This window comes from Artibeus jamaicensis, unplaced genomic scaffold (genome assembly GCF_021234435.1).
Source record: "Artibeus jamaicensis isolate MK-2021 breed Jamaican fruit bat unplaced genomic scaffold, CSHL_Jam_final contig_1715, whole genome shotgun sequence".
Classification (NCBI taxonomy): Eukaryota; Metazoa; Chordata; class Mammalia; order Chiroptera; family Phyllostomidae; genus Artibeus; species Artibeus jamaicensis.
In genome coordinates, this window is record NW_026521335.1 from 1,272,296 (window position 1) to 1,298,840 (window position 26,545).

The following is a 26,545-nucleotide window of genomic DNA, read 5'->3' on the forward strand; positions in this document are numbered from 1 at the left end:
AAAACACAACTCACAGATTATACAGATGGCTAACTAAGGACTTTATTTCAAACAAAAATTAAAAATAAAAAATTGAGAGCTATTTCCCTGGATGTGGGGAAGGGATCAGGGCAAGGAATTCCCCGTGGCCAGGCCAATACCCTCGTACTGGAGGGGCCGTGGTACCCCTTCCTGGACTCCGATGGGGAACCTCGGCGAGGACGGGGCCCACCCACCAAGGGGAACTCAGGGCAGGAGTCAGTCCCCGGGAGGGGATAGGCAGCAGCATGGCCAAAAGGCGAACCACAGGATCAAATCCTAAGTACCAAGAACCCTCTTTTCCTCCCTGGGAGCCAGAACAGATCGAGACCATGGCCTGGAGGAAGAACCTCAGACCCTGGTGGGAATAAAGGCCCAGCATCCTCAGACTGATCACCTCTGCTCTCTGGAGGCAGTGAGTCCCGGCATCTGTCAGGTGGCAATACTGACCCTGCTGGGGGCAGGGAAGCCCCAGCAAGTCTGGGCCCCACAGCTGGCGCTCCCGCCCCCTGGCAAGCTCTACTGTCACCACATGATCCTCTGTTTTCCCTTGAGGGGGATAGACGGGTGGGCGGCGGGTTTTCCTGGCTTGGAATCTTTCCCAGGGAGGGTCCCCTGAGTGCCCCACCACTCTGGGGCTTGAGAAAGTGTCACATGATGCCATTGGTGAGGTACTGGAAGCCGTCGTAAAGTTTGGTGGTGATAGACCGCATGCTGCCGTCCACCATCTGCTCCACCAGCAGCTGAAGCTGCTCCTCAGTCATGCTCATGTGGAACCTCTCCTTCAGGTTGCGGATGGTGCTGGAACCATGGAAGCAGGGAAGCTGGGAACCTGGGGAGGGGGGGGCAGTGAGGGCAGAGAGGATCATGAGTGGGAAGGAGGGAGAGGCAGTGTAACAGCCACAGCAAGAATGCTAGAGAGACCCCTGAGTGTGCGGGTGCCATTCTGCTTGGGCAGAGAAGGGGGGACTGGCGGGAGGCCCTAGCTCGAGCCCATCTTCACCCCACGCTCCTAAGTCCCTCCAGGTGAGGGCGGGAGGGGAGGGGAGCGGAGGGCCAACACCACATCTCCCCCAGTCCCCGCTGAGGGCCCAGAGGGAGGGCTGGAGGAGGTTCGTAGGGAATGGGCCCTGAGCTGGGCACTTATCTGGTTGCAGGACTCTGCCTATGCTACATCTGACACTCACAGATGACCTGGGCCACTGTCATCATGGGGCCAGGCAGGGTTGTTCCTGAGAAGTGGCGACAACCTGTGGGATGGGGGGCAGGGATGGGAAGAGGAGACTGGAAGCTCAGACTGGGTGTACACTGTAGCCTTAAGAAGGGGGCTGGGGACAAGGGCCCGGAGGGCTGGGAGAGGAGGACCTGGACAAAAGACTAAGGTGACAAGGCAGTGAGAGCATAGCATGGTGAGAGTAAATGAAGATGACAAACGGAGGGGTGAGTATCAGGTTAGGGAAGGGGCCTGAGGACAAGGCACTTGGAGGCTAAAGTGTGGTGAGGAGGAAAGTGGTGGCTGGAAACAGCAGCGCTGGTCAAGAGCTGAGCGACGGGAGGAGACGGAAACTCCAGAGGGGCAAGGGGTGGAGATGGGAGGGGACCGAGAGCCTGGAGGTGGGGCTGCCTCTCCCTGCGTGAGCCTAGGAGGCAGTTCCTGGGGCCTCCACCCAGCTACCCCCACAACTGAGCTCCGTCGGGAGGCACGTTCCGAAGGGAAACAGCACTGGACCAGAGCTGGACACCCTCTGGGAACTGCCGCCTGCCCAAAGGCCTGAGGTGGAATCGACTGCTTGGAAATTCCGTGCTGGGCACCACCCTACCCCCGAGCTCCTGGCCTCTCCCCAGCCCCACCTTGCTGCATGATCTCCACAATCTGCACCACCTTGTCCATGTGTTTCCGAGCAGCAATCAGCCCCTGCAGCATCAACATCTTGTAGTAGTTGAACATGTCACCATCCAGGCCGCCCATGACCTGGGAGGGGAGCAGAGAGCTGTGGGTATGAAGGGGCTCAGCCAGTCAGAACTCCTTCCAGTGGGGCAAACACACCAAACCCCGTTACTTCCCAACTCTCAGTAGGCAGGAAGCCTCCCAGGACACCCTGCCTCACCCCGACTGACTGCCATTTCTGTTCTGTTCAACCCTAACTTGGGAGGAGCCCATCAACTCCCCCTTCTATGACAGAGAAAGAACACAGGGAGGCACTTCTTCCTGACTCACGTCCACAAACTCTGTGGTCAGCTTAAAGGCCGACGTCTCAAAGCCCAGGTTTCGGGGTGAGCTGGACAGGATGAAGCCGAAGTCGATGTGGATGATGTGGCCTTCTGCATCCAGAAGGATGTTCCCGTTGTGTCTGAGGAGGGGGCAGAGGAGAGGAAGAGGCAACACACTGGCCGCATGACACCAGGCAGGAGAGGCCCCTGCTGTGTTTCCTGCAGCCTATGACTCTGGGTCCAACCTCCCAGGACCTAAAGCCAGCAGCAGAAACGGAGTCAGAAAAGTGAGCTGCTAACAAAGGCTGTGTGGTCTGAAATCACTACCACTGACAACTTAATCGTTTAATTATCCCAAATTTCCAAAAATTATAATTCTAGCACCCAAATTGATCCCAATCTAGTAGAAGACCCAGAAGCAAGGGAAGAAGGCCCCTGAGGCTCCCGCCAGCTGTCAGGCCAAGCAATTGGCTCAAGGTGGCCTCCAGTCAGAACTTGGTCACCTGCATTCTATCTGTGATTGCCATCAGCCCAAGCAATCAGCGCTGGTGGAGCGGCAGGCAGGGAGGAATTTAAATGTAAAATAGTGTGGGGGTTTCAAAGGTGAGTTTTAACTCTGGTGAAGTCACCACAGTAAGAGATCTCAGGGTGCAGTGACCACAGGGCAGCTGCAGGAAGAGGAGTCAGGTCTTGGTGATTCCCACCTGAATGGCGGCACGTGAGGCCTGGCCCCTCAGGACGCCCAACCTCCTTAGTGCCGGTACAGGCTTTGTTAGGCTCAGAGTTCAAGGTCTGAGAGCTACCTTCTCTGGAGTTGGTCTGACTGGACAAAAAAGAGGGGAACACAGGTACCCAGTCCCACCAGAGTCCTTTCTACTCTGGGGAAGCACTACAAATTTAGCCACAAAGGCACGATCTTGAGAGCCAGAAAGGTTCTAGGAGATGTCTTAGCTCAGTTCTCATTTTACAGGTGAGGGAACAGGCCCTGAGAGAAGTACTTAGTTGCCAAGGTCCCAAGGCCGGTGGGGGCAGTTTCTTTCCTTAACTGCTGGAGATAGCTGGGGACTCATTCTGAAGCAGTTAGAGATTTTTAAAAATCCTCACCTGAGAGCACTTTTTCATTGCTTTCAAAGAGAGGGGAGACAGTGAGGGGAAGGGAGGGAGGGAAGGGGGTACAGAGAGAGAGAGACATCAATGCATCTCACATCGATGAGTTGCCTCCTGCACGCACCCCAACCTGGAATTGAGCCTGCAGCCCAGGTATGTGCTCTGACCAGGACTGGAACCGCAACCTTTCTGAGCCACCCCCGAGCCACGACTGAAGCAGTTAAAGAGATGTTAAACCTGATTCCAGTTTGGAGCCCTGTGCATTGTTGCCAGTTCTTCCCACTAGCTGATTCCCTTCATGGCTTGACTGTATCTCTTTTTTTCTGAGTTATTATACAAGGTTTCTCTGCTGCCTATTCCGTGCCCCCTGCCCCTGTGTTTTAAAGGATGGATTCTCACCTTCCAAACATTCTTGTCTCCTAAAGGAAATCCCAGAGGCCTGACTAGCACCTGTTTCATTCGCTGCCACCCATTTTCTCAATTCTGTAGCTCTAAGCTCTCTGGGCCCTGGATTCAAAATCCCAACTCTTACAGACAGTATTAAGCTTGCAACCAAATTCCTTATAAATAACTACATTTCCCTTCAGCCTTCAAATGCAGAGTCTGTGTTCATTTGTGGGGCTGATGAGGTGGAATAAGCACAGGTTCTGAAAGCTCCCTGACCCTCATAAAACACCTGCCTGGCAGGGTTTTTAACTGGTTTCAATATAAGAATGTCAGCCTATGGCAGGCACTTAATAGATGCTAGATTCCTGATAAGCTACTCTGTTAGCTAGCTCTTAATACGCCACCATGTTACCGGGAGCTCTGGAAGCTCAGGCCAGTGCATCTTTGCCTTCCCAGGGCAGCTGCTCTATGCCCAGTGAGAGGTGTAACTCACAGGAGCATTCAGGAGACTAACTCCGCATCACTATTTGGGTGAAATTATCTGTGTATAGGATATTGCTCCCCTATATGTGAAGCTGGGCCACATAAAGATCATGTGATATTGGAAATGACAGCTCTGGGCAAAGCAATAAACACTTAAAAGTTCTGAAAACCATATATTGGAACAGGAGGAGATTTCAGGGCTGAAAGTTTCTACTTTATCTCCATCATGCCTATCATATTTACCTTCTCCTTTCTGTTCTCAGTCACTACCACCCCACGGAGGTCATTCCCGTTTTGTTGCCAAAGGCTTAACTATACCCACCCTCAGCCCCAGGGCCACAGGGTGTACTCACTAAAAAGAAACTGGATCATGCCATTTCTCCACCCACGAAATAAAACTCCTTAGCTTCATCACGCAGGCCCTTCTAACCTGGCCTCTACTTACCTGTCTGACCTCATTGCCTGCTATTCTCCTGTCAGGCGGTGGAGCCCAAGCTTTGATCGCACTGACTTGTTTGCCTGCCTGGTGCGTCCTTTTCCCAGCTTTCTCTGCTCTCATTCTCCTTCATCCCTCAAAAGCCTGCTTGCTGAAACCCTCGCTTCTCCCATAAATCCATCATGTCTTTGCCCCTTTACCCTAGTACTTGTCTGTCTCCCTGACTAATGACACATGAACACGTCTGTCTCTGCTTAAAACACAATGTTTGTTTCATTTTTTACATCTTGGCAATGGAAGGTGGTGATGACTATATGAGAACTACACATGAATGGACAGAGAGAACCCTGGAAAAAGGGTTAAGATGAGGGGCAGGAATTTACCTACCTGTCCTTGACTTGTAGCAGGTAGCAGACCAAGCAATAGCCAGCGCAACTTTGCACGAAATTACGCTGGGCACTGAGGAACGCCTCAGTCGTGTAACTGCCGTGCTCCTGCAGGAAGTAATCAAGCAAGGAGAGCTGAGACTGTTTCTTCACCTGGTGGATGGACACAGCGTTGACCACTGGTTCAATCATGCCACTGTCGGCCGAAATCACAAGAATCTTGTACGGCTTGATCCACAGGGGTACTCGTTCCTGTTCCCAAATAGACTGTGAGGAGACAAAGAAGCATCGGCACCATCACCTTTCATTCGAGTTTGGGGAAGAGGCTAAACCCCCCCTCTGCCCCCTAGACATTTCCCGGCTTTGGTGGCCTTAGATTCTAGGCCATTAACTGAGTAAAACCCACTGAGGACCAGGGAGTTTTTAAAGGAAGTCCAGGGCCTGACGAGCCTCAGGGAACTGTGTGGCAAAAGGCATCCTGTAGGCAGAAAGCCCCCAAAGGCAGGGAGAATAGAAAATCACACAGGCAGCGAGAGCGGGAGCTATTATTCCAAGTTCAAAGAACAGAGGAAGGATGGAAAAGGATTTGAGTCCACAGAAAGCTTCTCTAGAAAATAAAAATATTTATATAAAAAATAGGTGAAGCTGTTGGCAGGTGACCAACCCAGAGGCTCAGGGGATTGACATCTCAGCACACTGCAACCCACTTACAAATACCAGATGGGAGTTTTAATCAATTAATTAAATTGTTATTGAATTTATTGAGGTGACATTGAGGTTAACACAATTTATAGGTTTCTGGTATAAAATACATCATCTGTATATTGCATTGTGTGTTCACCACCCAAAGTCCAGTTTTCCTTAGGTCACCATTTATGTCTTTACCCTCTTCTACCTTCCTCCACCCTCCTCTCCCTGGTAATTCCCATGCTGTTGTCTTTGTTTCTGACTTTTCAGAGTGTCTGCAAATCACAAAAGGGCCACAAGAGGTCGCTGTGGAACTGTTTTTTGTGGCTGTAATTTCTGGGGACATAAACTGGGGATGGGGCATGAGCTGCAGTTTAATCTGTGCCCAGTTTACACCTGGACTGGAAGCTGGTCCTTACTAGAGCTCTCTGCAGAGCAACCTGTGTGGGTCACCTCTGGTGGGCTGCAGCTGGGCTGAGTTCCCCTTTTTTTCTCTTCTCCCTCCCTTTTTCCTTTTTTTAAGAAACTTTAGCTTTGGCTGGTGTAGCTCAGTGGATTGAGTGCAGGCCTGTGAACTAAAGGGTCACAGGTTTGATTCCCAGTCAGGGTACATGCCTGGGTTGCAGGCCAGGTGCCCAGATGGGGATGTGTGAGAGGCAACCACATATTGATGTTTCTCTCTCTCTCTTTCTCCTTCCCTTCTCTCTCTCTAAACATAAATAAATAAAATCTTTAAAGAAAAGAATCTAAAATTTTTATTTAAAATTTTCAAAATTTTATGTATTAAAAAACTTTTTTTACTGTTTTTTCCTGTTACCATTTAGTCCCTTTATACCTCCTCCCTTCTTCCCTTTTTCTACCTGTAGTTGCTTCAACACCTGGAAGGCCAGCAGTTCCTGCCGAAGATCATCCCCACACTTGACAATGACTGACAGAAGCCGCCAATTGGGGAGATGGCCATAGGGGGAGCCCTCTCTGATCCGCCTGTGTAGAGGGAAGCAAAAGGTATCAAAGGGTGATGCCAAGGTAAGGACAGAGACATAGATTCTGATAAAAATCCAAATCAAACTCCCCAAAAGGCAAGCTCTCTTGGACTGACTGGCAGCCTGATGGACAATAAGAAGGTGCTATGAGTACCTGCAGTTGCCTCCAACCTTTGAGAGGGCTGGAGACTTTCCCCAAACCCCCCTCACCAACTCACCGCACTTTCTCCTGCCAGGGCTCTTTGAGAGCAACTGCAGAAGGGTCTTCTGGGTCTCGTTTGAAGGCTGTGGGTGTGTGAGCCAGCTGCTCCGAAAGGCGTCGTCTGGCAGGGAGAAATTGTATCATTTGCTTGGAGGAGTTCCGCCAGAGCCTAATGTCCCTGTCTACGGCAGCATTTCCTGTACTGTTTCCTCGACTCTAGGTACATGCAGATAGAACCCGGGCTGAGGGATTCACGGAAGGACACATACCACTGAAACCTTTTTGCTAAACTGGTGATTTGGAATGTTAAAATGCAGATCACCAGGCCCTCCTCATTCCTCTACCAAGATTCTGGTTCAGAACAGCTATGGCTCCAGCATCTGCATTTTCAACAAAGTCTCCTCCCCCTGATTCTGACATGTGCAGCCCTCAGGCCAATTCTGAGAAATGCTGCTCTAATCCCTCCCTCTGGTGCTTTCATCCCTTTGGATTCCCTTTAACGTTTAGTTTCTTTCTGGAGCAGCCTGATAATTTCTTCACCTGCACCTTCATTGCTTCAAGTTTGGTGGCCTCAGGAGAAGAACAGAGTGCGGAGAGAGAAAAAGGAAGACACAGGATGACAGAACGGGAGGGGACAAAGAGAGGCAGAGACTTAAAGAGGGATGAAAAACGAGGGGCAGTGCTGTCTGGCCATACCGGATGTCCCCTGCTGCAATGAACACAGGCTCCTTGCTCTCTTGGCTGGTGATGCTGTCCACAGAGAACTGGGAGATGTTGTCACAGCTGTTAGTGTGCACTTCGGGGAGCTGCAGAGAGCAGGAGATAGCAGGTCAGAAACACTAGGCAAAGGTCTCACTCCCTGCGCCTCCTCAACAGATCTGTGTGTTTGCTGTCTGCACGTCACCATCATCCCTCTCTTCCTGACTCTGCTCCAAAAGGCCTCCCCTGGTTGCACACCATCCTGATCACTTAGGCCCAAAACTGCATAGGTGCCCACACAGGCCCTACAGTGGTGTTTCTCAAACTACCTGCACCAGAAATATCTGGAATGCTGCTAAAACCAGATACCCATACAGCACAATGCACCTCGATTAGAATTACTGGGAACAGGTCTGGGAATTTTTAACGACTGTCTAGAAGACCCCCAGCACATTCAAGTTTGCAAACCACTGCTGTGACCATCACAGAAAGTGGAACTTTCAGCCTTATACTGAGAGCTCCCCAAGGCTAGGGATGCACCCTCTCTTCGGGTCCAGAACAGACCCTCTCCAGACTAGGGTCCATGACCATTCTTCAGCCTAATCTCCCCTTCTCCCTCTAACTACCAAGTCCCCTTTTTCCTCCTTCCTTTGTACTAGGGCATTTCTCCTCAACTCCATTTATCACTTATTGCATACTGCCTTTTTGTATATCTTATACATTTTTTTTCCTTATATGTCTGTGTCCGACTTCCCCAAGTAGACTGTAAATTCAAGGACAGAGAGTCTCTTTTTTTATTAGGTGATATCTGGTTGCATCAGAGCCCTACATAAAATCCTGCTCTGGCTCCCTGCAACCCCAGAATAAAGTCCAAGTTTCTTTCCGCAGCTTACAGGACCCTGCCTCCAATCTGGCCCATGATGGCCTCTCCAGCCTCATAGGTCACCAATTCACACCCACACATCATACAAAATTTCTTTCAGTTCCTAAGACGAGCCAAGCTCTCTCATCTTCCAGTCTTTGCAAAAGCTATCCCCTTTGCCTAGAATACTCAGTCCAGCTAATTAGTACCCATCTTCAGGTCTCATCTGACAAATTACTTCTTCCAGGAAATCTTTTGGGGTGTATCCAACCCCAAGTCTGGAATAAGTGTTACCCTCCACCATCAGGTGCTCCCATAATTCCTCACTCTCTACAGCATAACCTGGATCACACCATACTATAACTACCTGCTGACTAGTCTTCTACTGTCTCCTCTTAGGTCAGAAACTCCCTGCAGGCAGGGCCTGGTTTTGTTTACCAGCACTCAGCACTCAGGGCTGGCACAAAAAAGGCCCTCCATAAACAGTTCTTCAATGAATGAATGAATATATAACTTACCATTCTCTTCTTTCCTAAACAACTTCATATAGCAGGTATTCATTCATTCATTCATTCATTCATTCATTTTGGGGAGGTGGGAGGGAGAAAGAGAAGGAGAGAAACATTGATGTACAAGAGAAACATCAATCAGTTGCCTCTTGCACACTCTGAAATGGGGACCTGGCCCACAGCCCAGGCATGTGCCCTGACTGGGAATCAATCAGCAACCCTTCAGTCTGCAAGCTGGCAAGTTCAGTCCACTGAGCCACACCAGCCAGGGCTTGATAAATTTCTTGATTAAATTTATCTCATTCTCTCAGCTTAGAAATTCCTCCTTACATTTAATCTAAATTTCTCCTGCAGGAAAATGAGCTCTACCTGAATCTACTCCAGACTAGGGCCACTACTCCAGACTACTCAGTTTGTTCAGAGCTTTGCCCTTTTATACCCAATACTGCCTACCTTTCTCATTTGGACTCTTGCCTCAGCCTGCCTCGGGGTGTGTTTTCTTGTCTGAAATACACTGGGAGCTCCTGGAGAATAGGTGTTTTGCCCAGTATTACCTCCTTGAGTTCCCTCACCTCTACCTGCAGCTCGCCTATGTCGTCCACTGACCAGGCCTCGTCATCGTTGTCATAGTTGGGTACAGTGCTGAAGCTGCCTGCCCGCTGCTCATGGGTGATACCGCATTCAGGCAGGTTCTCTACGGACCGTGTACTTCGGATTCGGTTCTCGGGGATCCGGGCAGGGACATTGGTGGTGTCGAAGTTTTCACATTCAAGGACTTCCACGTAGATCAAGTAGGGAGCCTGGGGGGAAGTGAGAACAGTACTTGCAGTTCCCCTGCACCGCTGTCTCTCAGATCTCAACTGTTAACGCAGTTCTTCCTGCTGCCCACTCCTCGCTACAACCCTCAACCATCTGTTCCAACACTATGAACACCATATTTAGAGCAGGAACTTGTCTTATGAATACCTACATAAAGAATTTGGGTGAGAGAGTGCACTCAAGCCTTCAAAATGGTTCAGCTGAGCTTCAAAATATATAAATAATGCATCTGGGCAAAACCACTCCAAATTACCAATTATAACTCATCAGAGAGGCATGGAAGCCTCTGGGGATTTGTCCTAAAGACAAAAAGACTGGGAAAAAGCTGGGCACTGTTTCAAGCAGGGCTCTGATCTTCAATACCTCTCAAGAAAAATCTGAACCATCAATACTCATTCCAACCAGCATCAAATTTAGCCAATTCTCTCCAATGTGAATGGGGCATAATTCTCTCCTCCTTGCCCATTCTGTTCAGAAAAAATATTAGAAACAACAGATTTGTTGTTTATTTATTCTCACGTTGCTATACCTGAAAAGCCTATGAGTTACAGAGGGCTGCAGAAGAGTTACCAAAAGGACCGTAAGGAAGGGTGAAGAGTGACTTTCTCTTGAGACATGGCAAGAAGTGAGTTAGAACAATCAGGCCTCTTTGGTCCAGAAAAACGAAGCCCAAGACAGGGAATAAGGCCCTCAGAATCACAAAAGCACCAAGGTAAAGTCAAGGTGGGCATGTGCACCTGCACCATGAAAACACCTAGGATGTTGGCAGAACATCTTTGGGCACAGACACAGAACCTGGACAACCGTGGAGTAGAGTCCACCTACCTTGTCCTTGGAATTGAGGACAACAGCCTGCGTGTGGGGCACACGGACCACGTGGTGGTCAAAGCCAGCAGTGGGCAGCCAGACTCGGGCAGGAAGCTTATGGTTGAGCAGGGAGAGCTCTGAGATCAACCGCTGTGTTTTCTGCTCCTTGGTGGGGAGCGTGGCTAACCGCTTGCCGATTGCCATCAGGGACTTGATGAATTCTCGCTCAGGAGCCAGTCTGACAGGCTACAGGGAGTTGGGGTGAAGTAAAAGATGATGAAGAAACCATAGCAAAAAGTGGCCCACCCATTCAATCACTCCCGACCATGCAGGCCAGGGATGCCAGTGTCTGGAGAACTCTAGGGAAGGAGCTACCAATTAGCCCTAGTAGGAGATCCTACCCCACCCCTGGCAAATTGAATTGGGAACAGGTAGAAGAGCCAGCATATTCCTTCTCTGTAGGCTGTTTACCGAGGGTTAAAGAGTGTGTGAATCCAAGACACTGCGATGCACCCCTCTTCTCCTAGACTTTAATTCCTCAAGAAATGTCCCAAGGCTTCATGATGGGTGGGGGGACAATATCCTGAGAGGGCCTTGGAGAGAAGAGCTCCCTAACAGCTGAAGGGCTTCACCCATCTTGAGAATGGGGGTGTTGCTTTACCCACCTGGATCCTTGGGCTGGGGCTCTGCCAGGGCCCATGAGGCTAGGGAAGGGGGCTCTGAGTCAGTATTTCCCCTTTCAGAGGAGGACTCACTCCATTCAAACCACTTTCGTTGATTTACCTGGAACCCCACCCTGCCCCATCCACCCATGACCTCTTAACTAGAGGTCAGTGCACATGCAGGGGATGAAAAGAGGATGAGCAGATTTAGGATCACTGAGGGAATGATCGGTGGGGAAAGGAAAAGCAGATGGAGGAAGGCTGGTGCTTGGGATTACTAAGGGAATGATCAAGGGGGAAATGGAGGAAGGAAGGCTGGTGTGGGCAGGTGGGTGGGGAAAGTAATAGCTCCTTTCACTTGACATTGACCCTGAAGGCCTGTCTCTTTCAGCAATTCCTCCTTGAGTCCTTTCTCTCTACCTGTCAGGACTAGGGTCCCCATAATTATTCCCTGTTGAGCTTGGCTCCTCACGCCAGGCACTTCAGTCATTCCCAGAAAGGGCAGAGTCAGTCTGGAGTATGAGATGGGGATGAAGGAGAAGATGGACTCAGCTGGCCTGAACAGGGGCTCTTTTCCCTAACTCCTACTACCACCAGGAGCAACTGATCAAGATAGCCACACAGCTCCCCATCCCATCTCCCCTCAGGTACGTAAGAACAGTGTCTCCTCCGTTCATAGAAACAGTATTTCACTCACCAGGCTTTTCTCTCCCTCTCTGTGTGTCTTGCTTAGTTTTCCTGATCAAGAATTTCTACCCTCACTCCCTCAAACTGGAAAAAAGAGCTTCTTTTGAAAGCTGGGCAGTACCAGGCCTACCTCTGCATGTGTGCAGAGCCAGGTTCAAAGGAACAGCTAATCAGCAGCCTCCACCCCACAGGGGGCTGGCTCAGGGCTCCTCACAATAATGAAACAGGGTATTTGAATCAGTCACGAATGCTTTGGGAGGCAGAGTTGAAAAGAGATACATGAAGACAATAGAACCAGGCTTCTGTGGTCCCTGGAAATATCCCAGGGGCTGAACAGGGAAAGAGAAAGAAAGGAAGAGGACCCACTTCTTCATTCATCCTGATCCCCTAATCCATCCACTCAAGTGGCAAATGGTCACTGTCCCAAGGATCCTCCACCCCAACCAATTCACAGTCATCTCAGATTAGAAAAGACAGCATTCCTTCCCATCTTCGAATCAGCATTTGGGTGGGGAGCCCTTAAGTTATGTGAGCATGTTGGAAATGTGACCCCAGGCCTCCAGAGATGGGCTCTGCCACATGGGAGGAGGTAGGAATCATGATTGAAAGGGGATCAGCACAGAACAGGGAAAACAGATTGGGAAGACAAATCAAAAATAATATGTAAAAAAAAAAAAAAATCATCCAAACTCCCAGAGGGTCCAGCATTTCCTCTCACGTCTCTGCCCAGCAACAAGGTCTGAGACCCTGTGGAACCAGAGGGTCAGGGGTTAGTCCAGAGGCAACAAGAAAGGAGAATGATGACTAAGGAACATCATGGGCAGGGAGCTGGGAAAGGGAAGAACTCAGACCTGGAAGAAATGTGGTTGAAGTTAAAAAGAAAACAGGCTGTGGGGAGGTAAAACTTTCCTTCAGGCCAAATCTTGTTTGCTTTTGAGATCAGCTCACCCAGCATAGAGCCTGACTTTTAGAAAACACTGAATAAATATTTGATGGTCTGATGGCAGAAGCCATGGGGAAAGGGTCTTGGGTGGGAGAAATTGGATCCTGGGGGCGCTCTCTGCCAAGCAGTTCTTGGCATCAATTCAGGAGTAAATTCTACCTCTCTCCCAGCTGTTTGCTCTAGAGACCCAGGAACTGGGGGCTGAAACACACTGCATCCCAGCTGTCCCCAGGAAAAGGATCAACTGAGCCCCACTGAGCCTGGGCTCAGGGCACTGGCGACAGGCAGGGGACTCCCCCAGGTCTGGGAGGCCTGGGTGGGAGAAGCTGATCTCCCAGAAAAAAAGGCACCTTTTAACTCCAACCTTGGCCTGGGGACGGAGAGGAAATGCGGCCATGGGGGGAGCCTGCCACCCAGTCCCAGCCTGGCCCCACTTACGGAACTGAATGAATTATCAATACTCTCGTTGCTGGAGGAGAGCTCCTGGGAAAGGGCCAGAGGGCAAAGGGAGAAGGAGGGGGCGGGGAGGGAGGGGAGAGAGACAAAGGCAAAGAATTTAGGTCCAACTTGGATCATAGCTGCTTCTCTCGTGTAGCTCTACCTTTCTGCTTCAGTGAAAGAAGGTCAACCCAGAAATGCCACTTGCCCGAATTTTTGACACTGTGGGAGGTGTTGGAAGGCTAGCTCAGGCCTCGAGGTCAGAGGGGTTGAACAGACAGTGGCCTCTGTTTTTCACTTTCTTCCCTTCTATTCTTGCAAGAATCTTGCTTCTAGGACAAAATCCTAAAGATGGGACCCTTGAGGAGGTAGTAACTGCTTTCAACCAAATCCTTCTCTATGGAGATCACCACAGAGAAACTGAATGTAACAAGCTGCGTGTCCCCCATATTGGAAACTGTTCCCCCAGCTTTCTTTGAAGTGTCAAGGAGGAAGCAGAAGAGCTATAGTTTCAGTGCCAGGTATACCTCCACACTAATCAGCCTCATCACCACTCTGGGAAGTCTCATCCTGACCTTAACTCCTGGCAAGGGGTACCACAAACCCATAAACATGAAACCTTTGGGCTAGATGCTGCTGGAGTAAAGAATGAATACCTTTCCTATCTACCTGTCCCCCAGGCCTCCTATCAGACCATTTCACATGACAATTACAGTTTTTGGCCCTAAGTTGGGAGCTGGGTCCTAGCTGATTCTATCTGAGAAAGGTGGGCAGCTGAGCAGCTGCTGTTCTAGTACCAGCCCAGGGGGGTTATCGAAACTTCACCCATTCCTGTGTCTTACAGGGGTCCGTGAGCAAAACAGGGGAAAGGGATTCAATGGTTCTGCTGCAGCTTGTGTGCAGGCCCATCCTGCGTTCTGTGCAGCAAACTCTCCCAGAGTAGGGAGAAGGGGTGATACCTATGCATGAATCTGCAGTAGGGAAGGGGCCTGGACTTAAGAGACAAAAAGTCCTGGGAGCAACCAGGGCAGGAGGGCAGTGGTCACTGAGCTTCTACTCTGTAATTAGCACTTCAAACATCTGCTTAATTCAATTTCATGGTGTAAGTTCTTTCCTGGCTGGAGGTCCTATAGTCAGGCCCCTCCCTGAAGAATCTGAGGAGAGAGGCACTTGGAGAAGCCAAACCAAACACTCCCAAGGCAACAACTCTCCTGCTTTGGGTGGAGGTGGAGGTGGAGGGAGAACTAAGACAGTGAGGATACCAGAGTCTATCATGACTTAGTTGGTTCAGTTTCTACCCATGAGCTAGTGGACGAAGGAAAAGCAGGCAAGATACTGGCTCCCTGAGCAACACTCCAGCTGATTCTCTCACAGACAGGTCCTGTCTGACTCCTTAACAGCCTTGGGGGAGGGGAGGTGCGTCATGATCGGCTCCTCTCTTCTCCTCTGTAGGCTTGAGTCACTCATACTGAGTCAGCTCCAAGGAGAAGAGCTGAGGCCAAGAAGCTGATAGCACACCATATCAGGCTGGAAGGCTCACTGGGGCTTCCAGTGTGACATGCAGCAGATTTCTCTGTACAAAGGTTGCAGTCCTGAAAAGACAAAGCTGAGCCACTGGAGTGTCATTATGTGGGGTGGGACCTAACTGTGCCGCCTCCCCCATCCACTCCCCCCCCCAATGTCAAATGATTTACCACTGAGTTACAAATGGGAAGGGAAACTGCCTGAGCATATCTCCCAGACTAGGCTGATTGTAGGGGAGAGTATAAAGGATTCCTCATTAAAAGAAAATAAGAGCCTCTTTGAGATCTGGGCAGAGCTCTGCAAGGAGACTGCAGGCAGGGACAGAGCTGTACAAGCAGCCTCTCCTCTGGGTCCGGCCATCCAGGGCACCTCTACAGGTGGCCGGAGTACAGGGTTAAACTCAGAACCCACAGGGACAGCAAGGGATGTGGAGCCGAGTCAGGTCTCCTTCTAGCCTCTCCTAGACTCTGCTCAGACTTTAGATAATTATGTGCTTGGTGTCAGTGAGCTGTATACATCTTCCTCATATGCAGGAAACAACTCTTCAAGAGTCACAGACTCCATGAAAAACCGTTACAACTAATAAATCCAGTCAAGTTTCAGGGTACAAAATCAACTCACAAACTGAACAGTGCCCTAGATAAGGGGTATTCATGTTGCCTTATAGGTTCCTGGAGAGAAGGGACAGCATTTTATCTTCCATTGTCCACTGACTCTAGTACAGGGACATTGTATAAGCTCAATACTATTTTTTTGAGTGAATAAATGTTGCGTGACAGGGGAGGAGAAGTAGTATTGGTATTTGGAGACAAAGGCCTTGAGAGATGTATCCTCAAAATGACAAAGGGGTGTGGAGAGACCTCTGTGCTGAAGATTACAATGCTTAGACTCCTAGTGATATTCATGTTGATTCTCTCTTACTTTTGATCTCATATTCCCTGAGGAGCCGCAGTGGATTCGGGTGTCTTACTGTGCCAGCATCAGATAGCCTAAGGGCCTGGCGAAGTAGTATCTCCTTCCTTTCCTGGATCTAGTGTCTCAAAATAAAGAAGCCAGGTTGGGAAGAATGGCGGCTAGAAGTCACCCTAGAGGATGTAAGTATGCACAAAATACCTGCATCTCAGTGTGTCAGCCATAATCACACCTGGGCAGGGGTTAGATGGGACCAAGGATCAGCACAGAATAAGAAAAGCCCCGAAGCTTCACCCTTTCTGATGCTAAGACAAAGACACAAAATACACACACAGAAAAGGCAGGCCTGGCAAGAAACATGGGGGACTCACTTCCAACTGCTTCACACTCACACTGCTTCAGACCTGACCCCAAAAGGAAGAGCTCCCAAAACTTTCATGACCTTAGTCCCCCCAGATCTGGGTGATTCCTCTTGCTCTGCAATGACCTCCCTTCATGACCTTGGGCTTCCCTTCCAAGCACAACCAGAAATGAAATCATCCTTTTTGATTCTGAGGACAGCTGAGCTCTGCCTGTGCATGGACGTGGAAGCCTAGATGGCTAAGGCCTAGGCTGTTCTTCCCCAGATGGACTCTTGACAGCTGAGAACCTGGGAAAGTAGATGCTGAGAAATAACCAAGACAGATCAGCTGAATGATCAGGAGCATCAGCTGTGATGTGAGGCCCAGTGTAACATGCTCTAGTGGGGATGTTGGTCAAACCAACTAACTTCACTAAGCCTTCGCTCAATGGTAAAATAAACTGGTCCGTTAGGGTTGTTGGGAGGATTAAATGTACAGTACTAGACACAATGCATATAATAAGTGCTCAATAAATGTCACCTCTTTTAGCCTATAATTCAATTATCATAATAAAATACTGAATTTCCAGAGAAAGCGGCCTCTGTAGTTTCCTCTTCTCCTGCCTTTTCTGTTCCCTAGTCACTCTGACCTTGTTCTCGCTGAAAGAAGTCCTACTGTATCATAAACGTGGGTGGGTTATGTTCCCCACAGAGGCAGATACCAGCACCACAGCTACATGCATTTTCCAGCAAGCGCAAATTCCTCATTCTTTTCTCCCTTCACTCCTAGGCTGGGCTGGCAGCCAGGATGGGAGCCAGGCTGGTGGTGAGCCAGAGGCAGGGAAGCTGGTGGTGGTGGTGGGGGGACTAGGGCACCACCATCGGGCTGGGACACCAGGTCACTGACATTTGGCTGTCCACTGGGCAACTTTCTCTGTTATCTGTCCAGATGTGGAATGGAAGGTGGGTATAATCTACTGATGTGCTTATCTCCTCCCTTGCTCTGTATCCTAAATGGATATTCCCAAATACTGCTGTGGCACTCTTCTTTCTAGACACTGGGTATGTCTAAGATTTACTCCATACCAAGATTGCTTCCCTCTTTCCTTTGTGCTTCTAAATGATTTGGGAAAGATCGACATCTCTTCCCCCTGAGGAAAGGTAGGTAGGAGGAATTCTGCAGATGTCTTGGAGATAAGGAATGAAACTTACCCTTATGAAAACAAAAAGAAGGATCTTCAGGGATTGGGGGGGGGGGTGAATTATGAGGAGGAGTGGTCAGGAGAATGAAGCTGAGGTTCTATTTAACATCTCCCCTCCCCCAGCACACAAAATTCACACATATAGTCCCTTCTCCTCTCCATGGCTGCTGCTGAGAGGTTCCAGTAGATATCCCAGGTTTCAAGTTAGGGTGGGGAGAATCTCTGCCACAGTTCTCAGTAAATAAGGAGTTAATGGAATGGCTGTGCAGTTTAGTAAAATCGTTGGACGGAGTCATGTGTATCAGCCTTGCTATTAGCTATTTGACCTGAGACAAGTCACTTTATCTCTCTGGGCCTCTGAGTTTTTCCTTTGTAGAATGAGGCAGCTGGAATATATGAATTCTAAGGCTTTTTTCCATTCTTACATTTCATGCTTTTATCAGTGAAATGAAACAGAGGGAAGAAGAGAAAAGGACAGAGTGACCCTATGTCAGACATCCTGTCTCCTTGCCACATTGCCCCTCCCACGGATTTTACCTCATCCTCATTCTCCACTTTGGGGTTGCTGGCTGTTCGTTTCAGGTTGCTGCTGAGACTTATACTGGCAGTGGCATCTGACTTAGAGCGCTGGTGAGTCCTTTTAGAGGGAGACAGCCCTGTGTCAGGGGCTGGACTCAAGGAGGGCAGCTCCCTCTTTCGGTGAGCTGGCTTCAGCTCATCTGAGAGGATCAGCTTCCGTAGCTTGGTCCCACGGGAGTGTCGTTGAGTGGAAATGTGCATGTCTGAAGAGTAGGCCCCGAGCAACAGAGCACACTGGAGGGAAAAGTTAATGCTCTGGCGGCAACGGTGGACTATGTAGGGCTTGATGGCATCGCCCACATCCTCATCCATGTGGATGTACATATTAAGCAACTGGGGCAGATAGAAGTCCACATCCTCGTTGCGAAAGTAGAAGAGCCGGTTGCCAATGTAGGCTTGCACTCCAGGCTCCTTGGAGTTATACAGGTATGAGATGGCCATGGAGATGTCAAACAGTTTTGACTCAAACAGCCTCAGCAGCCAAGATTGTTTGGCTGAGTTGTTCTGCCGCCGCCTTCTCGCTCCCTTGGCTGTGCCTGAGACCACAGTGGCTCCCATCTCATCTTCCTCCTCTCTTATCTGGGCAGGAGGATCGTCCAGGCAGCGGATCTCACTGTCCACACCATCCCCATTGACCAACTCCAGTGGAGTCCCTCTGCTAGAGATGGCCACGCCTCCGTGCAAAAGCTTGACTTTCTCCAGCACCTCTTGGCAGGCCTTTTGGGCCACCTCGGGGTCAATCACTGATAGTTCTCCGACCCCCTCTGTGATGACGCTTAGCAAGGAGCCCCCATTATTTCCTGGTGGACCAGGAGTGGGCTCAGAAGTTGGCTTCAGAGGAGCAGGCTCCACTACTGTGTCTCCCATGGCCACAGCCAGACTTCAAGCTTCCAAGCTATAGGAGAGGGGAGAGAGAAAGGAAGAGAAAAGGAGACACAGACACATATGGGTTAGTGGTGCCATCCTCAGGTCTTCCCTTTGCCATGAAACCTTCCCAGGCACCTCCTCTCTTTCTGTCTTCCTGGATTCCTTCAAAAACGGATGAAAAGTCATCCCCCGCCAAGAAGCTTTCCCGGACCACCTCCACTTCTGATCACTGCTTTCCTCTTCATTCCCTCTGCACTTAGTTACTCAGCTTAAGCTCTGTTCCTAATCTGTATTTGCAAAACGTTGTTTTACATGTTATGTTTATATAGGTTTAAAAATTCTTTAGCTACACTTTCTTATTCCCTAGTCCCTAACTCTTCAAATGTTTTTCTGTCTTTGTGCTCTTCCCATATCTCCCTTTATTTTATTTTTTAAAAGACTTTACTTATTTATCTTTAGAGAGGAAGGGAAGGAGAGAAGGAGAGAAATATCAATGTATGGTTGCCTCTCATGAGTCCCCTGCTGGGAACTGGCCTGCAACCCAGGCATATGCCCTGACTGGGAATCGAACCGTGATCGTGTGGTTCACAGGCCCGTGCTCAATCCACTGAGCTACACCAGCCAGGGCTCCATATCTCCCTTTAAATGCCTGCCAATAACCTTTTTCTTTTCCTCTTTAAACTGTAGTTCTGTATTCATGTAACACTCCATACGCAGGTCCTGAGCATCTCATCTTTATTTAGTAGTAAAGTCTTAATGTATTTTTCTAGTTATAGGTATGTTTTAACCTTCCCTTTTAGACCCAAAGTTCCCAAAGAATAAGGGCAAGCAAATACCAGGCCAGGCTTCACTTAGAAATAAACAGCTCTAATATAACCATCATCAACTCGGAAGATGTACCATTTGTCTGACTTCATGATATCATTTCCTCTTTTTTTCCAGTGCTGTGGCAGCTAAGTATAGTGGAAAGAGTCCTGAACTTGGAGTGAAATAGGCTGGGGTTCAAAATTCTGCCATTATAAGATACGTAAACTTACACAAGCCATGCCTGTTCTAAGTTTCAGTTTCTTTGACTGCAAAAATGGGAAAAACCTATCTACTTTCCACTGTTGCCACGCAGAATAACTTCATGCAAGTAAAAGTATCCAGGGTAGTCCCTCACACATATAGTACTTAGTAAGTGCAAGTCAAACCCTAATTACTGAAAAGGTTAGTAAACTGTGTGTGTGCGTGTGTGCATGTGCACACGCACACACACACTGTTTACTATAAGGGAAGTACATTATAGTTACCTTGTTGTTTGAAAATCTTCTAAAACATTTATAACAGCCCTCCGCTAGCCAAACACTACTTTACCCACGATCATACACACACTCTTAAGAATGGGAGGGACTGTGAGAAGGTAAGAAGAAATCAGGCTGGAACTCATGGGTGTAGAATATATAAAGAACAGGGAGAATGGGAATCACTAAGAATCTCTTTCTGGAAGGACTCTTGGAAGGAAATTCAATGAGAAAACACTGCTAACAAAAGCCACTGCCTCCTAGAACAATCCTCCAGAGCCCCACCAGATCCAGACCAGGAGAGTCAGTGCTGAACAGAAAGAAATTTCAAAGAAAGAACTGGGAGAGGCACGTTGTTAATGTCAAATCAACCCAGCTCCAGAATCTGGCTGTGATCAGCAATGGCCTCAGAGGCTTCCTCACAAAAATGCAGACAGAGTGAATCTAAGACATGCTTAAGAGTGTGGGCAAGGGGAAGGCAGTGGTTACTGTAGAGCTGGAATGCAGGTGATTTCCAACTAAGAGTGACATCACCTTTGACCTTAGTGAACCTGGGTGCACATACTTTGGATAGGTGGAAGGAGGCTCAGATACAGATTCACCAGTCACCTGAAAAGCCCCATCTTGGCTACCTTTCCAGAGCCTCTTATTGTACCCCTGAAATGTTAAGAGTCAAAGTTACTTTGATCTGTTGGATACTATGTAGTTTAGCTCCCTGTCTCCCAGCTGTCAGCATTAAACTCTTGCAGGAAGGTAGACAGGGAACTTCTGTTTTTGGAGATCACCAAAAAAGGCTACTTCAGTCTCTCTTTCTCCCAACTATGTCAAGCAAGAAGTTCACCCCTGAATTTAATATCCCTGATACAGTTTGAATTTGGCACTGGTAAAAAAAATGTGGCAACTCTTTCACTATACTCTGTCCTCTGATTATGCAGTGTCCTCTGAGCAGTAGAACCAGCATGGCTGCCTGTGTGACTGTCTCTACTTGCAACCATGGGTTGCACAGGAATAATAAGGAGAAAGCTTTAATCATTCCCTGCCACACCTCAGTAGTATACTCTGCTCCAGGGGTCATTCTAATTCAACTGGGACCACCACCCTTTAGGTCTACTGAAAAGCCCACATGCCAGCCTCAATGGGTTTTATGCAAATAACTTTTTTTTTCTCTCAATCTTTCTATGCTTGGCACATCTTTATCTTCTTCTCCACTCCAAAGACTTTCAAGTCACCAAATGCTCATAAAGTCCACTTTTCAAAACTTCCAAGGAAAATGAAGTTCAGATATTCTCCCACATACAGTGTCTCAGACTGCACTAGGAAATGCAGCAGCTGTCTACCCCAACTGATCACAGTGGGGAGTATTAATGGCACCAGGAAGGGAGGCGAGGATAACATCATTTCTTTCACCCTATGGCTCAGCTAGGAATCCCACATCACAGTATTTAGGGGGCTTTCCCACCAAACAGCTACTCCACTTGGCAGCCTTTATTACCCAGGGAACCAGAGGATGTCAAGAGGTGCCTGAAAATCAGACTTCTCTCCTACAGAGGCAGCTCTGTCACTAAAAACTGCCAAACTGGAGCTGGGCCTCCCTCCTGTCCTCTCTGAGTCTCAGAAACTGCCTGTATCTGAAGCAAGACATGGGGGGAAGGAGGTATTGAAGGGAATTTAGGTTGTTTTGGCAATTTAGACAATAAAAAATAGGAAATGGAGTCTCTAAAACCTAAATCCAGATATGGTCCTCAATATCAATTCATTCAGTTTCAAATACGAAGAACACATAAGCTCTGATAAGTAACCATTCTCAAGAAAATGAAAGGACTAGAACATGAAAGGAAAAAAGAAAAAAGAAGAAACAGGTCCTGCAGTCAGTACCCTTCAACTTGTAAGTTAAAGAATAAGAAAAAAGTCAAAGCCCTGATTGGTGTGGCTCAGTGGACTGAGTGCAGGCCTGTGAACCAAAGGGTCATTGGTTTGATTCCCAGTCAGGGCACATGCTCGGGTTGTGGGCCAAGTCCCTGGAGGTGGATGTGTGACAGGCAACCACACTGATATTTCTCTCCCTTTCTCCCTCCCTTCCCCTCAAATAAATAAATAAATAAAATCTTTTTTTTAAAAACTGAAAGAAGAGAATCCAAACCTTTTATATCAAATGACTCCTATGGCTCTCAACATTCAGACAACTGAGGCTCCATATTTCACACTAGGAGATTAATTTGGCCTTCTAGTGAGACTGCAAGAGAATCAAAGAGGTCTCCCCTGTGCTAGCGCAGCAGTTGGCTTCTAGGAAAGAGGGGTGAAAATGCTGACAACTGACTGGGTTCCACAGCTATTTGTGGGCAATGCTGGGTATCCCCATTTGAGCATCAGGGGGTTGTTCAGAGCAGAGCGGCAGCTGTAGAGGACAGAGGGGTTTATAGGCATGTGTTCTGTATAATTGAGCATTTAAGTAAATGTCTCCAGAGGACTCTGGGGGGAGGGCATGTTATCACTTAACCTGGCTTTCCGCTTCACTTCACCTCAAAAGAGTCTAGGCAAACAACCTTCCACTGGCCTTCCTTAAAGGACTTAACTGCACTGGTCTCTGCTAGGATGAGGTGGTAAAGAGCCCTGAATCAATCCTCTGACCCAGGTCACCACCAGTCCCTTCTTCAAATCTTTTTACATGCACTAGATAAATATGGATTGGCGTAGACCAATCCACATGTTCTTACATGTTCCTGTATTTTCATAATGGCCTTTAAGAGATCATCTGATTTAGTGCTCTGCTTCCAAGCAGATAGGTGAGCTCAATTTTCCTTCTCCTTTTAAAAGATCCCTTTGAGATGGATCATATGAGTTGGAAAAAGGGAAGCTGAGCCAATATCTTCATCATCTTACAAGGTGAGTAGTTAAGAAAGACTGTTGAAAATTAAAGGAAAATAAAGGGAGGTTCAAATATGTTATTTAAGGTTTCCAGTGGAAATAAAAACATAATTATATAAACACACTGTATAAATCCTCCAAAGCTAAATCTTCTTTGTAACAATTAAGAAACCAAGAAATCAGAGACATAAGCATTTTATCTAAAGCTATGGTGATAACTTTCAGAAGTAAATACTGAGCTAATTAAGAGGTTAAATCTAAAGAAGTCAAAATAGGGATGAATGAAAAGGGGCTGTAGATTTTCATCATAAACTCCTATGTACCATCGGATTTGTTACTGACTACGCATATACTTTTAATAATGATTTTTTAAAAGTCACTCTTTAAGATAGAGTCCACGTCACCCTAGGCTACCTGTTCTGCTATTAAGAAGTTCCTTTTCATGTTTTAAGGTCTAATTCAAACCTTGCTTCAAGGAGGTCTCAGTTCATCTTTCTCCCTTGACCTCAATGGTAGAAATGGAAATTGAGTTCCAGTTTTTCCTTGTGCAACAGAAACACAAGACTGAGCAGTCAAGCAGGCTCAAACCCTACTAGGAACCAGGTAAATGGTTACCCAAAGCCCTAAGGGGAGTTGGCATTAGGAGAGAGGGCATTCTCAAGCTTGGAGCAGGAGGGTAGGGAGGGCAGTGGTCTTGGGATAGTTAAATCAATATTGAATCAGGCTGAGAACTCTCTGTGCAGTGCCATGGAACTAGTATAAGCAGATTCCAGCCAGACAGCCCAAGCTAGCTCTGGGAGCCTCTGCAGAAAAAGACGACAAAAAAAAAAAAAGCAACCTGTACACTCACCTCTCTCTGAACTGATCCTCCCTGCTGCAAGCCCCAAATGTACTTGTACTAGGTCCTCTCTTATCTCATGCCAATTACCAAAAGTTTCCTCCCAAAGTTCTCTTAATCAAAGAATCTCAATTTGCTGCTTTGGATAGTGTTCAGCAAACATGTTCTCATGCAGTGTGGACCCAGCTCTGAGAAGGAAGCAGGAAAACTAGGGATATGATTTCTCTTTGGAAGTGCTTCCAAGGAGTAAAGCTCCTAAAAACGGGGATTATGAGTAGACTGAACTCTGGCTAACGAGGAAAGTCAAGGGAGAACTGCGATGAAGTAGAGAGATTACATTCAATCAGGGCTAGCATTAGAAAATGAATAGAACTTCGTGTGCCCTCTTTGCTATCGCAGGCCAAGAGAGAGACGTGGCATGCAAGTGGGCAACTAGTTTCAAATCACTCCAATTATCTTTTCCAGGTAGCATCCTCAAAGGTTTTGCCCACAAACACACTTTCCACCTATGGGATCTGGAGGTATGGGTCAAGTACAAGAGGAACAACACAGCAATTTAATGCAGTGGGGGAGAAAAGCAAGGCAGATAAAAGCAGAAGCTTGTCTTTCAAACTGATTTACTCCCATGGTTGTAGATTAGATCAAGGGGAAGTTCTCTGGAGAGCTAAACCAGTACTAATAAATACCTTTTGTCTGAAAAACCCAGAATGTTTCGTAAACAAATAAACGGAGTCTAATTTTCCCCCCACCTCACATCCTGCTATTAGCCGATTACCGCACTGGTGCCTATAGAGTGGGCCATTTTCTCAAAAAGGCCCACGCTAGAGGTCCAGTGAGAAAGTTACCTGCTGAACACAGAAGTACTAACTCTGAATGGACAGGTTCTTCCATTGTCCTGTGCTCCTTTTCCCAGTTACCCCCCAACCCCACCCGAGTCCTAAGCCCCTGTGGAATCAGCCAAAGCTATTCCAGTAAGTCACAGGCAGCAAACTGACTCTTCTTGGATCTGGGCAGGGGTGGGAGTACATTCTACTCTGAGATCCCTTTAAGACAAGCCTGAAATTATATAACCCAAAGCAAAATTTCTCACAACCTCATTCAGTTTCCATGCAGGACTGTTCATCCCTCCTAGTGGCTGATCCTGAGTAGTCAACAAAATGTAATCTGATAGGGACTTCTTCAAAACTTGCTCCATCGGTTAGAAACACCCTTATGTCCAGAAAAGCCTGAGTGAGACAGCTGAGGCTCCCTCTCCTCCCAACACATTTTCTTCTCAGTTCAAAGTTTAGCTGATCCTGAAATAAGCAGTACGTGGAGATAAACAGTATGACAGAGAACACACAAAGAACATAGGGAAAACAGAACCAAGTGCCATAAGGATCAGCAAAATCCTTGACACTCCAGGGAGTAGGCGTCAAAGTTGGAAACCTTGAATGGGAAGGGGCACTGGCAGACCTCTCTTCCACAGGAATATACCTCCAAAGGTTGGAGGTTTAAGGAGAGGCAAGAGAAGCTAAACGAAGTTACAGGGATCATAAAACATTCCAGAGAAGGGTAAGGATTAAGGTTAAAGAACACAAATGATACTTTGGGGATGACGATGAGATCCCTTAAGGACAGGGGAATAGGCGATTCTTGGAAGGCAAGAGCTGGGTGGGGGGCGGTGAGGTAATGGAATCAGAAGAAGGAGAGGAAGAGAGGGCCACAGTCTTTAGCTCAGGGAAATGGTAAGCCAGTGCTGGGGTTGCACAGAGACATCGGAGGAAAAGAGGATAATACGAAAAGGGATAAAAGCGGAGGCCGAGGGAAAGGTTTGGGGCAGGAGGACACGCAGGGAGGAAAGACAAACAAGGATGGACATTATAAGAGGCATCCTGATGTGGAGAGTTCATGACTTAGAGACAAAATAATTCGGGTCGGAGGCACCAGGGATAAGAGTGAAGGAGGGGGGGAACTCCCAGGGCAGAGGGAGGCGCTAAATAGAAGAGGAAGCCAAAAATCAGAGAAGTACCCCAGGCTTGGTTGGAAAGGGTGTAGAAGGAACCAGGGGTGCAGCTACCACCGGGAGGGCAGTTTTGTAGTCGAACACAGGTGTGGGGGCGGGGGAGGGCTGTGCGGGACAGGGTGGGAGAAGGGCCTCTACAACATAGGGCAAGGGGAGGCTCATGGGGTAGGAGTCGCTTACCTTCGGGGGACCCCCGCGGAGGGGGTGCGGGCGGTCGGGGTCGGGCTGCCGACACCCCCGCCTCAGCAGCAGCGGCCGCTCCTCGGTTCCATTGGCCGCCTGCGCTTCCCTGACAGCGGCCGCGGCGGCTGCACCAGGCCCCGGCTGCGGGGCTGCCCTTGGCGCCGCCTGAAGGGGCCTTCGCACTGCCTCAAGTTCGACTGGGCCACACAACCTCCTCTTCCTCCCTCCGCACAACCAATATCCCCCTCCCCCCCCAAAAAAAATATCCCCAGCAGGGCTTGATTCTTATAAGTCCCAGACTTTTTTCTTGGGATATGCTTTCCTGCTTCTCCGATGCTCAGGACCCTACTAGTCCCATAGTAATCTAATGAGTCCAGTGAGCTGCCTGGAACATGCCTGTTTAGAAATAGAAAAGGGGGCGGGGAACAGATGTTTGGGAGCTGGAGAGGGAGGAGAGGACGAAGGGAAGAGCCTACCGGTGGAAGGAGGGGCTAATCTTTGGGAGGCGTACCTAAGAGGTCGGATTTGCCAGGTTGAGGGAGCCGAAAGGGAAATAAACTTTGGTAGGTAAAGTGGCGGGGGCTCCGGGTCCAGAGCAGAGAGCGGCTGTGGGTACTTTGT

The 26,545-nt window shown here is 48.4% G+C and overlaps 1 protein-coding gene across 7 annotated transcripts; it reads right to left on the reverse strand.

Annotated features, from left to right (window-relative positions):
- Positions 1-24: 24 nt before the first annotated feature.
- On the reverse strand, positions 25-26,160 carry PI4KB (phosphatidylinositol 4-kinase beta). 7 transcript variants are annotated; one of them, XM_037126308.2, is made up of 13 exons: positions 25,922-26,160; positions 17,842-18,778; positions 13,327-13,371; positions 10,615-10,842; positions 9,543-9,770; positions 7,597-7,706; positions 6,917-7,021; positions 6,576-6,699; positions 5,030-5,295; positions 2,237-2,369; positions 1,870-1,990; positions 1,206-1,268; positions 25-850 (listed from the first exon to the last, which is right to left on the reverse strand). In XM_037126308.2, exons 2-13 carry the CDS (start codon positions 18,748-18,750, stop codon positions 669-671), a joined length of 2,514 nt encoding a protein of 837 aa, XP_036982203.1. In that variant the 5' UTR covers positions 18,751-18,778; positions 25,922-26,160; the 3' UTR covers positions 25-668. The 7 variants fall into 7 exon arrangements, with proteins under 7 accessions (XP_036982203.1, XP_053526322.1, XP_053526324.1 ...); XM_053670347.1 differs by lacking the exon at positions 1,206-1,268 and adding an exon at positions 24,830-25,031 and having other exon boundaries at positions 25,922-26,158; XM_053670349.1 differs by lacking the exon at positions 1,206-1,268 and having other exon boundaries at positions 9,549-9,770; positions 25,922-26,159.
- Between the last annotated feature and the right edge of the window lie 385 nt (positions 26,161-26,545).

Coding starts and splice junctions, on each gene's coding strand:
- PI4KB (XM_037126308.2), bottom strand. CDS start 18,750: ATGGGAGACACAGTAGTGGAGCCTGCTCCTCTGAAGCCAACTTCTGAG. Junction 13,372..17,841: donor AAGTGGAGAATGAGGATGAG/GTAAAATCCGTG, acceptor GCCCTTTCCCAG/GAGCTCTCCTCCAGCAACGA. Junction 1,269..1,869: donor TGTGGAGATCATGCAGCAAG/GTGGGGCTGGGG, acceptor CCCATCCCACAG/GTTGTCGCCACTTCTCAGGA.